The sequence below is a fragment of the Lycium barbarum genome, chromosome 2 (genome assembly GCF_019175385.1).
Source record: "Lycium barbarum isolate Lr01 chromosome 2, ASM1917538v2, whole genome shotgun sequence".
Classification (NCBI taxonomy): Eukaryota; Viridiplantae; Streptophyta; class Magnoliopsida; order Solanales; family Solanaceae; genus Lycium; species Lycium barbarum.
Window position 1 is genome coordinate 113,169,709 of NC_083338.1, and position 17,258 is coordinate 113,186,966.

Here is a 17,258-nt window from a genome sequence, read left to right on the forward strand (position 1 = left end):
GCGGGCACAAAACCAACATGTATTTAGTAAAAGAAATGTAAAATCAGTCCAAATGCAATGTAACAGTGATGAATGTAGTACAAAACCAGTAGCAAGATTAGCTAGCTAGATTACAACAACAGCAATAACTAAACAAAACAACGAACTCACAGAATACGCCGGACAAATGCAAAGACAGCGCTAGAGATTCTCCGAAACAGTTAAGGCAACTAAAAATTTTTAAAAGACAATTATGAACATAGAAATTGTTTAATGTAACATCGCAGTGGTAGCGTAAGTAGGCAAAAATAGGGCAACATGGTTATTAGAGAACAATCTCCGGCGAAACTCCGGGCAAGGCAGTAGCGATAAACAATAGAGGGCAAAGGGAGACAGCGTTTTCCGTCCAAAATCATGCACCAAAACAACCACAACAGTCAAGATATGAAAACAACCACAAAATAAACATCAATGGCCACGCAAACAAAGACAAGCACAACTGGGCATTTGAAACGAAAATAAGATAGAATATTGAAGACAGCCATGGTAGACGTCGGAAAACACCCAGTTGCTGGAGCACAACAACTCCGACCAGATCTGAACTGAAAAAAAAAAAAAAAAAACACGCACACACACAAAAATCGTTAGAGGAGGAAGGGAGGTAGCAGCGACTGGTGGTGGTGTCGTTTGGTTGCTGGCTGCTCCGATTCACCGGAGCTAGAAGCTCCTCGCCGGAGCAGTATAGGGAGGAGAACGAAGGGGGAGAAGAAGCGTGACTGTTGTAGGCTTCGTGGTTGGCTGCTCCGGTTCATCGAAACATAAAGCTCCTTGCCGGAGCAGTGAAGAAAAAAGGGGGGTTGTTTGGGGTGTCGGTTGGTTTGTGGTGTTGATGGAGAGAAGGAAAGATGAAGTGGTGGGGCAGCGGGGTAAGGGGAGTGGAGTTCGTGGTGGTGTTGCGATGGTTCGTCGGAGCCCGGTGATCGGAGCTCCGGCAGTGACGAGGTGACGGCGACTGAAAAGGAGTTTTGAGAAGAAAATGATAGGTATGGCTTTTGTATAGCATAAAAATGTGAAAATGTTTGTGTGTCTTGTGTGTGGAAGATTGTGTAAATAAAATTGAACCCTTAACTTCTTTTATAAAACAAAATGATCCATCTTATGGTCCAAAGAATAATGGTCTCCCCCCCTCTTGTCCCCTTTACCCCTTTTAACCCATGTGTAAAACATATATTAATCAGTGGATGAAGAACCCAACTTATCACTTCAAATGTCAACTTTTAAAAGGTGACGAGACCTCGACTTGATCGATTTTTTTTTCTCCGCGTTTAAAATTAACTGCTTCGATTTTCTCTACACTGACGGACTGTAAAATATAGTTAACTAATACATGTATAAATAATAATGTAAGTATAAAATATAAATATTAATGTATAAGATATAAAAATGTACTGCTATAAAATTAAGAAATAATTATTAATTGCACAAAAAATGGTAGTATTCGTTGTACATGTGAAAAAATAATGATTCTTGAAAAATGACAATAAATTGACAAAACTCCTAAAATGAGGACAATTATCAATAAATCATCAAAAATGTGTAAAAAGTGTACTTCGTGCTCTTTTAACGATCAGGGCTCCCCGAAATGTTAATTTTAAGCACGGTGAGCAAAAATTAGATGTCAACAATTACTATTTACTATTATTTTGTTGTAGAGTCAAATAGCTTGAGCAATTTTTCCAAGTATTTTAAAAAAATATTAACTATAAATATTTGTGTTTGATAGTAATTTTATTTAGTTTAAAATGTTTAAATTTTAGAAGAAAAAAAGAGTCAATATTTAAATTCCTATTCAGAATTAGATACATTGAATTCGAAGGCTGATTGTTCTAGGACAGGAGTAAAATTTTAAGTAAATTCTCACACCCTAGAGTAGTGGACATCCAATATAACTATTTCACAACAAAAAAAATATTTTTATATGATTGTTACGATTTTTAACAATTCAAATGCATTTAACTATTCCAATCTAAGTTATTAATGTGATATTTCTTTTATAAAATTAATTTTGCCTACATAATTTAATATTTTCTTTTACTATCACATCTTTAACATATATAACTAAAAGTGAAAAAAACATTCAAAACATTGTGTTTATTTAAACCTTATAATATAAAATGAAACAGGAGCAATTAGGAGTATTATTTTCTTATCACTGTCGCGGAAAAAAGAAAAAGCGAGGAGACACGTATAAGTTCCTAGGCTAGAAAATATCTAAGTAGATTTTGGCTTAGGAAAAGTGGAAAAGTATTTTTGGAATATGTTAATCCAACCGACTAGATGAAGTGGGGCCCCACTGAGATAACCAAGTGGCATGTGGAGTTGAGGGGTAAAAACGAAAAGGCTCGTTAGGGTGGGGGGGGGGGGGGGGGGACACAAGAGACAAAAACTCCAGAAGCCAGTATTTTTTTTCTTTTCCTTCGGTATACGATATCCGAATTGAAGTCGGACTGCATCCGGATTCGCACAAAGCCTATTTCAAATTGAAGTCCGATTATATTTGAATTCGCGCCGCTTAAAGCTCATTTCTGAAAAAGCACTCTCTATCAAGAATTTTTCTATACCCAGAATTCAAATCCGAAAAGGAGCAGTTCATCCAGTGCATAGCATCCTTTGGTGGTCACAAAGCCATTACTTCTTCCCCATTATTTTGTTCCTTTTTTACACCCTTCAAATTAATGTGTACTTGAAATAGAGTTCTAATCACTTTAGATATCTAATAAATATGAAATCCGCAAGACGTTCGTTTTAAACTTTATTTCCTGAGTTAATTTGATCGTAATTCAAAATTAGAAGTATATTATTTTTTATTTAAAAAATAAATAAATTATACTTCTCTTTAAAAATACTAAATATCTGATTGTATTTACTTGGTTTGTGACTTTTTATATCCATCATTGGTTATGTTCCATTTGAGCCGCTCTTAATTTTCCCCCCTTTTATTTACATGTAAATAGTCCATAATAAAAATTGAGAAAAAAGTAATTTATTTGTGGATACAAAAGTCTAGTTAGAGGAAAATGAATTATTAATGGTCATAGAAACCATGTAAATCGTGAAAATAGAGTTGCAGGAGAAATGGCTCAATCTTTGAAAAGGTCAAATCCTTAACTATTGAACTAAAATTGGTTGATTCTTTTTAAAAAACTAAAACCGGTCAAATTGAGTTAGAAAAACTTAGAGTTGATATCAGGGGGTGTTCACGGTACGGTACTAAAAACTTGTGTTAGTTAATTTCGATTTTCGATCTTTAAATAAATCTGATAATATGTTATCATATCAAATTAATCCTATATAATTCTGTAGCTCAATTTCAATAAAGTACGATAGAGCAAGTCGGTAATCATAGTTTGTTCGACTTTAACTTACATCTAGTAGATGAATTAATTATGACTTCAACATTTTAAGAAAAGTCTCAATTATATCATATTAGCACGTTACACATAAAAATATTCAAGGAAAAATAAAATCAATTCCCTTCGTTAATTAATTATCACGGAAGGACATTTCAATCAAAACAAGCAATTAATTTAATAAATAAGAATCTATATGTACACAATTCTAATCAAATATGTAATTTAATTAAAAATCTTGAATATTCTCTAATCAACTAAATTTATAATTTCAAACCATTGATTAGCTTATATTTAGATTACAAAATTATTATTATCTATATAGTAATATAATACAGTATATATTAAATATTTTGGTACGGTATTCAGTATTTTGATATTTTTATTGCAAAAATCGAATACCGTACTAAAAACTATTTTTTTTTAAAAAAAATATACCAATTTATCAGATCAAATATCATAAAAAAACGATTATTAAAAAAATTGGTTTTGGATACGATAATTTTGCGTATATACTTGAGAGCCGTAGTTGAAATAGCAGTGTGTGTTGTGTAACGAAATTACCGGTGACACTATTTGACTTTCTTCTCTTTCTCCATTATTAACATTAACGTCAGCCATACAAAATCTCCACCATTCTTTTTTCTATATTTAGTCGACTCTCCTCTTCACCATCCAATTATATCCTACACTTCTCATCTACTACTATTCTTTCCCTCTTCACTTGCACATAATCTTGACTTTCTTCATACTTGCACCAATTTGAAATATCAATAAAGGTTAGTTCTTGGATTTGATCTTAACAGATTCTTGTATGTTTTGAATTGCTTAAGTTTGCTTTGTTGGTTGTTGTTTTTTTTTTTTTTTTTTCATTTAAGAGATCAGATTTGCTAGATACAGTTGGCATTGGCTTAATTATCTGTATTTCGCGGGAAAGATTTGATCTTTTTTGCTAAAATAAATGGTGCTGCCTCCACCCAATTTTAAGTGTCCTGGTTTGACTATGCACGGAGTCTAAGAAATGAAGAGAGAATTTTGAATCTTGCGGCTGTAATGTACGAAAATGTCCTTTAATCTTGTGGTTAATAAACTTGATAAGTAGGATGTTTGAACTGTCAACTTACTAAATATAGAAAGAAACGACACTTAAATTGGGAAGGAGGGGTATAAAATAAGGGTTGGAGAGTGACAAATTAGAAGGTATTAAGGTGAAGTGATCGAATTGAATCTCAGCCATGTTGAGTTATTGAATTGTCATGAGTTGGCTGTTGTTGTTCTCATTCAACTCTATTTCGTTATGTTCTATGTTGTTCTTGGTCTTTGCCTTTTATTTTTCTTAGTAATTGAACTTTGTTCTTCTTAAGATGTGATGTGATGTTGTTCTAATAGTTGGCCTGGTGAATAGGAAATTTGGTTAGTAAATCCAATAGTTTTTAGCATACATGGAGTGATAGGTGAGGATTCATATAGCCAATCACAACTCGAGTAAAGTTGAGGTTTATTGTTTGTAAAATCCAATGGCTTGTTACCTTTCTGGTCCATTTGGACGGGAGCGTATCAGGCTTTCTGCCAGTTGGCGTTTGCTACTCCGCTGCAGAAAGAAAACACCGACATATAGTTATAGTTGAAATTGCTTTGGCTTTGATGAGAAATAGTAGGAATCTCTGTGAGGACTTTGATCAGATACCACCTGATAAAATAGACATAATATGACTGTATTGTTTGGGATGGAGGCGTAGTTGTTGTTGTTGTATGACTGTATTATCAGTAATACTTCTGAAAAAATATGTTGTCCGAAACAACTGGACCGTAAAAGAAAAAAAGAAGGGTCTCATAGCTATTTACAATTGATGATTTTTCCATCAGCAACCAAGGATTTAGCTAAAGAGGAGCGATTTTCACCCTTTTCTATCTTGTTCCTCTGCAATTCTTTTACTATAAATAGCACTTGTTTTTGCTACATGATTATTGTCAACTCTACCATTGCCATTGTGGAGTTCCCTTCCCGGAGAAATTAAAGAAATTGTAGGATTTTGTTATCAACTAGCTTATAGGTTTTCCCAAGCTGCATTACTTGTGTAAGATTTTAGAAGTTTGTTATCCAAAAGTATGGTCATGGCATGATGCAGTTCCTTAAGGATTTTATTCACACCAAAAAATCCTTGTTGTTCTTGGCCTGCGGAAGTTCTAAAGAAATCTTGACTTGTTTTTAGGTAGAAATGATGCATGCACAAACAATAAGTGATCCAGGGGAAGAGATCAAAATAAGTTTTGGCTATAATAACTTCACAGATGATTCAGGTGAGGAATCAGACGGTATTGACAACTGCCACGGAATTAAACTTCGAAGAGCCAACAATTCCTTCTCTTGCCTGTCTGGGGCGGCTTTAAGTGCCAATTACACACTAGCTAACACAAATATTTGCAATGGCTTGTTTGGAGCTGAGATACTTCCAGCATTGGATTCGCCTACTTCTTTCCGCCGAATTCCCTCTTCCCCATCTATCTCAAGGTTGGATTTATTGTCATCTTCGTTGCAAAGCAATTTGTCAATATTGAGTGGTAGTCCATCCTCTCCAACTGAGCTACCTGATGACGATTCATTCTCATGGAGGTCCGTTAGTGCTCCTCGAAGTGAAGGTTTCCTGAATGCGACAGAAGTTAAAATTGCAGGCGGTGCAGCTGGCGAAGACAGAGTTCAGGCTGTTTGCTCAGAAGAAAATGGATCACTTTTCTGTGGCATATACGATGGATTCAACGGAAGAGATGCAGCTGACTTTCTGGCTGGAACATTATATGAGACTATTGGAAATAAACTCAATTTATTAGATTGGGAAATGGAACAGCAGGAGTCTGGTAAAGGTTTCCATGGAACCCTCCATGATGCCGTTCAAGATGATAGATCTAGCAGCATCAAGGTTAAAGATACTTCGTGCGACTCATTTAAGCAGAAGGTACTTGAGACCCTGGAACAAGCTCTTTATCAAGCTGAGAGCGATTTTCTCCATATGGTTGAACAGGAAATGGATGACCGTCCTGACTTGGTATCAATTGGATCTTGTGTTTTAGCTGTGCTTCTCCATGGGAAAAACATGTATGTGCTCAACCTAGGTGATAGTCGAGTTGTATTGGCAACACATTCCGATGGAATCACTACTTGCAATGATGAAGTATTGCAGGCTGAACAGCTGACCATTAGCCATAATGTTGATGATGAGTCTGAAAGAACTCGACTATTAAAGGAACATCCTGATGATCCCTCAACAATCGTGGGTGGAAAAGTTAAGGGAAGGCTAAAGGTCACTCGCGCACTCGGAGTGGGTTATCTGAAAAAGGTACAACTTCTTTTTGCTTACTTTTGATTAGCTTAACCTCGCTATTCTTAATACTAGAAGTATTTATCCGTCTTACGTGTTAACATAGGTAAAGATTAATTTGTTTTCTTATTGAGATGAATGCTGAATTATCTCAAACAAAGTTCATTTTTCGTTATGATTGTTACAGAATTCAAAGATTTCATTAGTGTACCCAAATATATATGCTGATACATAATTCATTGTCTTGTTGCAGAAAACAATGAATGACGCGTTGATGGGCATACTTCGAATCCGTAATCTGATAAGTCCTCCATATGTTTCTGTACAACCTCATATGAGTGTACACGAAATCTCAAATTCAGACCAGTTTGTTGTGCTTGGAAGTGATGGTTTATTTGACTTCTTCAGCAATGATGAGGTTGTTAAGCTTGTCCATTCTTATATCCTATGTCACCCTTCTGGTGATCCAGCCAAATACTTAGTGGAGCAGCTCGTGATTCGAGCAGCAGATTATGCAGGTACAATTTCCATGCGCTGCATCACTTCTCTTGTCTCCATTCAACCACTTTAACTTTCTTTTTTGTCTCTGAATTAATTTAAGGCATAATATAAAAATAGGCCCTCAGCTGGCAAGTATGCCCTCCGACCTTGAGTGTGCACAAATAGGCACCTCAACTTGTATAAAATTGAACATATAAACACAAATGCTGAAGTGACACAGATTTTTGAGGCGTCTAGATGATCATTTAGTAAGTTGGAGTGTTCAACTGACAAAGTGGAGACAAGTTAAGGTGTCAACTTGTGCACACCCAAAGTTAGAGGGCGTACTTGCCTAGGCCAAGTTTGAGGGTCCGTTTATGTATTATGTCTTAATTTAATCGTATCATAAAATCCATTAGACTACTATTTCATCCGTCAGCACTTTTGGTTGGATGACAAAGTCAATGAAATATCTTAGAGGAAAAACAGAACTGGTCAGAGACTATTTTTTTTTTTTTGGCTAGTAATTATTGAAAGTGATATCAGCAGAGGAATATAATATAAGGTCTTGTATCTCCCATTTGCATTTTCTTGATGAGCTGATTCATTGAGGATATATAAAATTGTTGATATTTCTATTAAGTAAATATGAATCAATATTTTTCCATCAATTCGCAGGATTCAGTATGGAAGAGTTAAGGAGTATACCAGCTGGCAGGAGAAGGAAATATCATGATGATATAACAGCTATTGTAATAATACTTGGAATGAACAAACGCACCTCAAAAGCATCTACATATCTATAAGTTTGTTAATTAGAAGATTTTTTTTGCCTTTTTGTCTTTTCCTTTTTTTTTTAAGTTTTTCCTTTTGATCCCTAATGTGGGGGGAAGGATAACAGGGTAGTGGGTTATTTTATTTGTCATTATTTTTGGATTACCTAACCTTGTTCTGTGGAAGACTTCTTCCTGATCTAAAATTATGACTTATGTACAGAGTGTTTCTCATTTGACTATAACGGTCAAAGTTCTTATAGAATAGATTTTTCATGTTATATCATATTAGTCAAAAAATATCCAGACCAACAATGTCGTTAAAGGAGAAATTTGTACTGTCAAATTAGTGTGTTAAATACTGACATTATTACTGACTTGTGCGTTGCATGAGATTTGAGAATTTGGAGAATTACAACATAAAGTCTAGATCAAGAAGGTAAAAGATTTAAAAGCATCTTTTTCTTTTTTAGAAAGAGGAATATGAGAGGGAGTCACATTCGTGGAGCTAAAATAAATATGCCTAGATTTGATTCCCCTTTGTAAGGTGAAGAATCATATTGATCGTCATCAATGGCTGAAGAAGGCTCATCTTCCTTTGCCCTTCCTTTTCATTTATTTATTTTGAAATGATTCTTCTTGTTGGGGTTAACTTTGCAGCTTCTCGACCTTTCGAGCATTGGAAAGTGTTTATCAAAATATTTGGTCAACTATACAGTTCATTTACTAAATAATATACCTATTTAGTTACCACTAAGAAATAATAAAATTGGTTCAGCACTAATGTATTAGGAATCCTATTAGTTTAATCTTATATTCTTCTCTGTCTGCTTTTGATTAAGCTAGAATAAAAGTAGGATAGGTAAAAACACACCTTTGTAATTGGTATACCCGTTATAAAGTTAAACAACTTTATCATCATTCTCCCAATATTTGGGTCTGAAGTTTCAAACTTCATATCTTCGAGTTATATGTTTGAACTACCAAAGCCTAACTTCACACTTGAAATCTGAAGTTTAAATGCAATTTAAAATTCGGATATTCGGATCGAAGTTTGGCTGAGCTTAACTTTAATATCACAAGTCTTTAAGTTTTGATTTTGACAGTTCAAACTTCAGAAATATATGACTTCAGACTCAAACGTGTGAAGGAGGATGAGTTGTTAGAGAAGTTTGATACATAGGCTAAACCCATCGGAAGACACATGTGGTTGGCAGAATCTTTCACTTAGACACCTCAACTAAACCTTGTACCAATTGAGCACTCAGACTATAACAAATTTGTTCCAATTAGACATTTTTTTTTTTACAATCAGCTAAAATTACAAAGGGTGTATACTACACTTACGGATGACGTGGCATGATGACTAATTAAAAGAGGACAAGTGGCTTTTGGAGTGCAAAATAATAATTTAAAAATAAATAAAAAGGAAAAAGAAAAGAAAAACTATTTTTCAGCAAAACAAATAATAAAAAAAAACCTATGTTCTAAACATACTCTCTCTTCTCCTGCACTGGTTACGTGCGGCCGCTGGACGGCAACAAGCCCTGTCGTGACCCCCCCCCCCCCCCCCATTGCCACAGAAGCTCTGTTGTGACCCTCCCCCTCCCCCAAATTCACACACTCATCTCACTATAACTACCATCTTCCAATTCTGGTTAGTAAGTCATATTTTTCATTAGAGGACCCCCTTTGAAGTTTCGATCAGAGAAATAGCTCGCTGCTATTAACAAAACTGATTCAATCGTCTCTCACCATAGCAACGCTACGTCTCTGTAAACACCAAGCTTAGACGATATGTTTTCTGATTAATGAAGATCAAACTAAAAGAGAAAGAAAAGTTTGGGTTTAGGGGAAGGGACAACTATGGGGTTCTGATGGGTAAGGAAGGGACAGAGAGGGTTAGTAGGTTGGGGGAGTTTTTTTCTTTTTTCTTTTTTTTTTTCATTTAGACAGTTTTTTTCTCATACTTTATGTTTAAATTATTATATCAGGCCCACTATTAAACGTTACTTGTTCTTATAAATGGAGATGGTGGTGGCATTGGGGTGGCAGAATGGCGATTTATGGTGGTGGATGGTGAGGAAGCAGGCAAAGAGAAAGTATGAAGAAGAAGATGAAAAAAAAAATAGGCTCAAAAAAGCCTTTCACGTGCCAGCGGTGAGTGTCCCACACTCAATACATGTAAGCAAAAATTGTCTAATTGGAACAAATTTGATGTAGTATGAGTGCTCAATAGGTACAATGGTTAGTTAAGGTGTTTAAGTGAAAGATTCTGCCAAACACATGTATCTCCCGATGGGTTTGGCCTTGATACATATGACTAAACTTTAAATAGTTTACAAACTAGCTAAAGTGTAAACATTTTTTTGCGCGGATTTCCCTTCTTTTGGGGCGGTCTTTAATTTTTGCCCCCCAAATTGGTGGTCTTTAATATTTGCCCTTCGCTTAACACCCAGAGGTCCTGGGTTCGAGCCAAGGCTCAATAGAAAAATAAAATAAAAAAATTGCAAGGCATAAGTTGGAATTCGCAAGGCATAAATTGGGGTCCAACTTATGCCTTAAGGCAAGCAAACTTTTACCCAAAATCAGGCCTTAAGGCCTAACTTTTGCCCAAAGTTAAAATAGGCCTTAAGGCAGAGGTTTGCAAAATTCCAGCAATTCGTTTTTTCCTTAAGGCAGAGTTTGAAACCCAACTTATAAGTTGGAGTCCAAACTTATATCCTGTGAATCCCAACTTATGCCTTGCGATTTTTTTTTTAATTTTTGATTGAGGGGGGATTCGAACCCGGAACCAAAGGGCTTTTAGCGAAGGGCAAAAATTAAAGACCACTAATTTGAGGGACAAAAATTAAAGGCCACCCCCAGCGAAGTTTAAACAGCATATTTAAAAACAATTACCTAATGCTATTTCTACCTTATTTCTACTTCTCTGGAGCCTCCAACAGCACAACCAAGACAATAACCGGTGATGTATCGATCATATGCAATTTATTTTATTCTTGATAGCTTATTAATGAATAAATCCACAGCAACCACCCATTAAGTCCTTTAGGCTGTACTAAATAATATAAATATTGTATTTTATATTTAATTTATAAACTAAGTTTAGATGTTTGTACTTGAAAAATTAGTCTCTACAAGTGTGTCAACAAAATCTGCAGGCCAAGGCTAAATACCACAAATATTGGTTTTTCTTTTGATCAATATCCCTTTCTCATGCATTTTTTAATTCTTAATTAGATTATTCTTATTCTGTTTAAGCCTTGAGAATGTCAAAATTGAATTAAACAGAAGAATACAACTCGAGAGAGCTCTGACCCAGCACTCCAACAAGAAAGATTAGTAGATTTTCTTTGCAAGATCCTTTTTTTCTTTCTTTATTCTCAGAATTGACATTATCATTGCCCTGAAATTATCCTTAAACAAGATTGAACTTTATTACTTTGAAATTTGTGGTCTAAAATAAACTATAGAAATTTGTGTGGTTAGAAATCATTTCACTAAAGGTAAAAAAGTAAATCTAAAGTTGAATTTTTGCTAAATGTAGAGGTGTCGTTCTTTTTTAGACTGATTAAAAAAAGTGTCATATAAATTGAGACGGAAGAAGTACGTTTTTACCGCGCTCTCCCCTCCTCCCCACCAGAATAAAAAGAATATTTTTTATATAAATTGGGACTGAGGGAGTATGTTTGTACCGCGCTTCTCCCTCCCCCCCCCCAATATTAGAAAGAATTAGTTACTCCTATTGTCCTACATTGTGATCTAATTAGCTATTTAAAACCTTACTAAAAAAATGAAAAAGGAAAAAATTCCTACAAGACGAACTAGAAGATTGAAAAAGAAGATTGGTCAACTTTTTAAAAGTTTATATCTAGATAAAGTTCACAAAACGACTTAACTAAAAGATGTTGATTCCCACGCTAATTAGTGTAATAATTTTTAGTTTTTCCTTTCTTTTTTTCCCCATTCATTTTAAGTACTTTCATTTTCTTTTTAAGGATCTTTCTTTGTCCTTTATTACCCATTTAGAAAGCTTGGAAAGCCGTTTACCCAATTTGATTTTCGTTTTCTGTTTCCTTTTTTTTTGTTTGTTTTATAAATTCTCCAAATGCTGTGTATTATCGACCAGAAAAAAGTAAGGTTTCCAAATTTTGTCTAATCTAAGATATCGCTTTTTACAAAGAAAATTTGTTAACTATTACTACTCAATATGAGCTTTCTACTGAGCCAATTAAATTAGGGACGAAACATCTTTTTCAGGTTAATTTGACTATAAAATTTAAGTTTTATGCACTGACGACATAATAAATATTCACACAATCATATTAATTATTAAATAATTACAGGTATATTTCTTGCTATCCTCACAAGTTAACATTTTATGATCTTTGCACTATTGGTGTTTATATATAAATAACTTAAACTTAAATCCTTTCTGCTATATCCCTTTTTTTAAAACCCTGGATTGGTTTTCTCTGTTAATTTCTATTTTAAAATATCTCATACTTTTAGTTATATGCGTGAAGAACTTAGCTGTAAAAATTGGAAAAAATATTCTTATGCCTATTTAGATGAGGACTATAATGTTGGATAGCATACTAGTACTATTGGTGTTTATATATAACTTAAACTTAAATCCTTTCTGCTATATCCCGTTTTTTAAAACCCTAGATTGGTTTTCTCTGTTAATTTCTATTTTAAAATATCTCACACTTTTAGTTATATGCGTGAAGAACTTAGCTGTAAAAATTGGAAACAATATTCTTATGCCTATTAAGATGAGGACTATAATGTTGGATAGCATACTAGTACTAGGAAAAGTAATAAAGAAGAGAGGACTATTGGCCTCTCTTGTGAATATTCTCAATGGATAGGAGGGCATCCGTAGGCTAAATTATTCCAATATTCTTAACCTCTTGAGTGCCTTCTAAAGTTTTGCCTTTGAAACAAATTTAAATATTCCCACCATGTTGTGAGGCTAGTTCTCAACTTGTATAAAGTGATGAACTAACTGCATGCAGGTTCTCATCCATTTCAACAATTCTATCAAAAATCATTTAATTTATCAAACTCGAATAGCTGTAACTAAAATAATACATTCTCCTATGCAGGGCGGAGCCAAGAAGGGCCCCTTCGATAGAAAATTACACTGGTTATACATGATCAAAGCTATTTTTTTATGTATATATAGTAAATGTTAAACCCCCATTGACTTCTTCGTGCATTTATTTCCGAACCCCTTTAGTAAAAATTCTGATTCTGCCACTGCTCCTGTGTGTTGCATTTTTTTTATTCCCTTCCCCTTTTTAACCCCTTTGCTCGAAAAGGGATCAACGGTAATTCTCCCCTCTCCTAAGTGACTTAAAATATCGACCCCTTCATGTCCTTAAAATCACAAGTTTTGTTAGTGTCATATATTTAAAATGGTTAGTACTTAACTTGAAACAACATGAAGTACTAGTATACAGATTAGCTGTACATTTTACGATATGCTTAAAAGTCTACATCCAGAAATAACAGGATCTTTTAACATACATTCTAAAATCTAAACTAAAGCAAGATGCAACTGCAAATAAAACTCTATTTCCTGCCAAAATTCTCAGACGATCTTAATATACAAAACCACATTATTGTTCTGCGTGATAATCACATGATATGGCAGGCATGAGGGTTCTCATCACTCAAGATCTCAAAAGAATCCAACGGTGTGGATTGCTTGGAATAAATATCGGCCTGCATATGCGGTGACGATGGAACATAGTAAAATGGCATTGCACTGTTTACAGTAGGATGTGCCGCATTGTAACTCATCACATAAGTCTGCTGAGGAGCATAATAAGTATGTGGATTCTGATCATACCGGTTTGAATAAGGATTGTGGTGAAATGAATGACCTTGATTCACTTGATCAATCATTTGATTGGGACCCATTTTCGAGACTTCTGATTCACTGCTTGGCGGTGCACCATTAGACCCTGCACTCGCATTTCCACTATTATTATTATTCCCACTTTTTTTCTTTTTCTTTTTCTTCTTCTTCTTAGCACCTCCTCCGCTGCCACCACCGCCGCTGCCACCACCACCGGGCTTTTGCCCTGATGGTGGGAACCTCTCAACCGCGACAGTTTGGTCTGGTCTCACTTCGTTGACATCCATAGTAATAGTCTCAACACCACCAAATCTCACACCATGTCTTTGAGGACCATTATTTTTCATGTTTGCTTCGGTATTTTCAGCTGTTTTTTCGTCATTATTATCCTCATCATCTTCATGTTCATCATCGTCGTCGCTGGTTGGTTTCTTCTCTTTTAATATAGGCTTCGGTTCTGGCCACAACTCAGCACTCCTTCTATTCTTCACTAGCTTCTTTATCAAAGTCTCAGCTTCAACATTTCCAGTCACTATGACTTTCTGTTGCTTTGGATCAATATATGTTGTATAAACACCTACAAATGAAAAAACAAAACACCCATAATTTATTTCTATGAGTTGGTTTCATATACATGCTCAGTATGAAAACATATGGATTCTTAAGTCATCAGTGGTGTAGCTACGTGCAATTGAAGGGTAGTCAGTTGAACACCCTTCATTCGAAAAATTTATATTGTATATGTACAAATTATACTAAGCATATAAGGTAAAATAAAGTTATTTTACAGTTATATATATTTAACGAAATTCCTGACTTTGTTAGACATAGTAAAAGAACAGAGCAAGAAGAGAACCTTCGATGCTTTGTAAGAGTTTCTTGACTTTTCTCCTGCAGCCTGGACAATGGATGGAAACTTTCAAAACCCATGTCTGAAAAAATGAAACAAAAAAGATTAAGTAAACAATGAACAAAGTAAAACTTTTTAATCAAAAGGAAAGTATAAAGACAAATTAATATAAAGAGGACCGTGTAGTGAAGGGGAGGAAGCTGAAGTGGTTGTTCTTCACGTTGAGAGGAGGCCATAAGATAGGAAGGAGATAGAAAATATAGAGAGATTGTTTTCTTTTACAAAGTAGTATTGATGATGAAGAGAATTTAAGAGATGAGAGTGAAAGGGAGGAAAGAATTAAGGGTGAGGAGAACAGAGAGTGGCAGTGTGTATAAAAGGTAGATAGTGTAGATTGAAAGTGACATAAGATGCTTCTAGAGACCTGGTGCCTTGCACTTACTGTGCTTTTAAGTTGCAGTAATAATAAATGGAAAAGGATCAAATATACCTGTACTATTGAAAAAGGCCTATATATATCCCTCGTTATATTTTAGGTTCAAATATACCCCTATCGTTATACTTTAAGCTCAAATATACCCCTGTAATTATGCAGTGGCACAAATATACCCTGAAAAGACACGTGTCATCATCTTATTAGTCTATTTTAAATTATTCCCTAATCAGTTAAACTTTAATTCATAATCCGATATCCAATTAAGAAAATTCATACCCGGAAAATTAGAGGCAAGCATGGAACAACTTCTTCAATCCAGTCACTTCTTTTAGGTGCAGAGGAGAAGAAACAAGACGAAGATGAAGACCAAGATTGCGACAATAGTGAAGAATCTACAGAGGAGATCCAAAAACCTGTTACATCGTCTCTATTTATAAGCTGCTTACCCCATCAGCTTAAGCTTGGGATTTCAGTTGATTTCATCAAGTATGATGGCTTATGCTAAAGAGTAAATGGTTAATCAAATCTCCAAAAAAAAATTAATAAATGATCACAGTTTCTGGTGTGATAATGAACCATTTTATCTCAGATGTAAATATCTTATGGTTGTGCAGATTGTAACCACAGATTTCTTCATATATGAAATCGTTAGATTTGGGTGAATTTAAAACACGAAGGCAATAATACGAGGAATTGTTTAAGTGGGTTAAAAAGTCAATGTATATTGGTTGTATCCATTAGATTCTCTAGACTCAACTGCACACAAATTGGTAGCCTTAGGAACACAATGGTGTCTCTCCATCTTTCTGAGGGTTGTGCAGACTGAAATTGTATATGTGCAGAACCAGCCGTTGAAGAAGCTTTACAAGCTTGCTCCAAATTTTTCGGGGATGGTATGTTTTAATTGGATATTAGGTTGGGGGTTAAATTTTAATTAATTAGGGATTAGTTTAAAATAGACTAATAAGATGATGACACGTGTCCATCCGTTAAAATGAGGGGTATATTTGTGCCACTGCATAACTACAGGGGTATATTTGAACCCAAAGTATAACGACAGGGGTATATTTGAACCTAAAGTATAACGAGGAGTATATGTAGCCCTTTTCTAATAGTACAGGGGTATATTTGGCCTTTTTCCGAATAATAAATCTATAAGGGCTCGTTTGGTTGGAAACAACTTATTTTGGGATTAGTTATTCCATCCTCAAGGTGGATAAAAAAAATACTATAATCCCGGGACTAGTTATTCCGAGTTTTATTCCAACCAAACGTGGGATAAGGTGTCATTAAATTTTATCCCAGGACTATTTTTTCTTATCCATCATACCAGACGAGCCCTAAGAGAATACCTTAGCTTTTCTTTTAAGTTTCCCACATCTATTGATTTAGTGGAGGGGCGGCCCAACAAAATCGGTGGCCTAAAGCCAAACTTCTATAAGAGGCCTTAAAAATATCTAATAAAATTTTACATATTCTTATTCAAAATCCTTTTTTTTTTTTTTTTTTTTTTGTGAAGATGTTATATAGTTCATCTTTTATATCTTGATTATTTACTCAGTTACATGCTAGCTTTACGATTAGAGATATTTAGTAACTCAAGTTACTCAATTCACTAAAATTTAAATAAACATTTGTGTAAGAAACATATATAGACGGTTACGATAATATTATTCTAATTTCTCATAATCTAATAACTCAAATTCGTAATACTATGTAGATGTCAAAATAATTTCATACATTTAGAACAATTCAAGTCTATTCTGTAGTAAAAATGATTTAATCTAGTATTTATAAGAAACTATCAACTCTACAAGAAACTTCATTTTTTAAAAATTATCAAAGTAGTCATTAATTTGTTCACTTTTATATATTGCATAATGTTTATTACTCTCTAATTTGTGTGAAGGTGTTTGATTGGACACGAAGTATAAGAGAAAAGAAATATTTTTGAAATTTTTGGTCCAAAATACGCCAAAGAAATTTTGTGGCTATAAATCATCTCATAAAAGGTAAAATGAGATGTCATTCTTTTTTGGACTAACTAAAAAAGAAAGAATGTTGCATAAATGAGATGGAAAGAGTATAAAATTAGAATTATTTATTTCAATATCAAATTTCAAGAAAAGAAGTATAAAATT

The 17,258-nt window shown here is 34.4% G+C and overlaps 2 protein-coding genes across 2 annotated transcripts; one reads left to right on the forward strand and one right to left on the reverse strand.

Moving 5' to 3' along the window:
* Positions 1–3,929: 3,929 nt before the first annotated feature.
* LOC132626799 (probable protein phosphatase 2C 40) lies at positions 3,930–8,245 on the forward strand. Its single transcript, XM_060341796.1, has 4 exons — positions 3,930–4,168; positions 5,603–6,724; positions 6,960–7,224; positions 7,865–8,245. The coding sequence occupies exons 2-4, from the start codon at positions 5,609–5,611 to the stop codon at positions 7,990–7,992; spliced, it is 1,509 nt and encodes a 502-aa protein (XP_060197779.1). The 5' UTR covers positions 3,930–4,168; positions 5,603–5,608; the 3' UTR covers positions 7,993–8,245.
* Positions 8,246–13,396: 5,151 nt separating this feature from the next.
* Positions 13,397–15,039, reverse strand: LOC132626801 (heavy metal-associated isoprenylated plant protein 36-like). The gene is made up of 3 exons (XM_060341797.1): positions 14,861–15,039; positions 14,688–14,763; positions 13,397–14,408 (listed from the first exon to the last, which is right to left on the reverse strand). The coding sequence occupies exons 1-3, from the start codon at positions 14,915–14,917 to the stop codon at positions 13,609–13,611; spliced, it is 933 nt and encodes a 310-aa protein (XP_060197780.1). The 5' UTR covers positions 14,918–15,039; the 3' UTR covers positions 13,397–13,608.
* Positions 15,040–17,258: the final 2,219 nt, after the last annotated feature.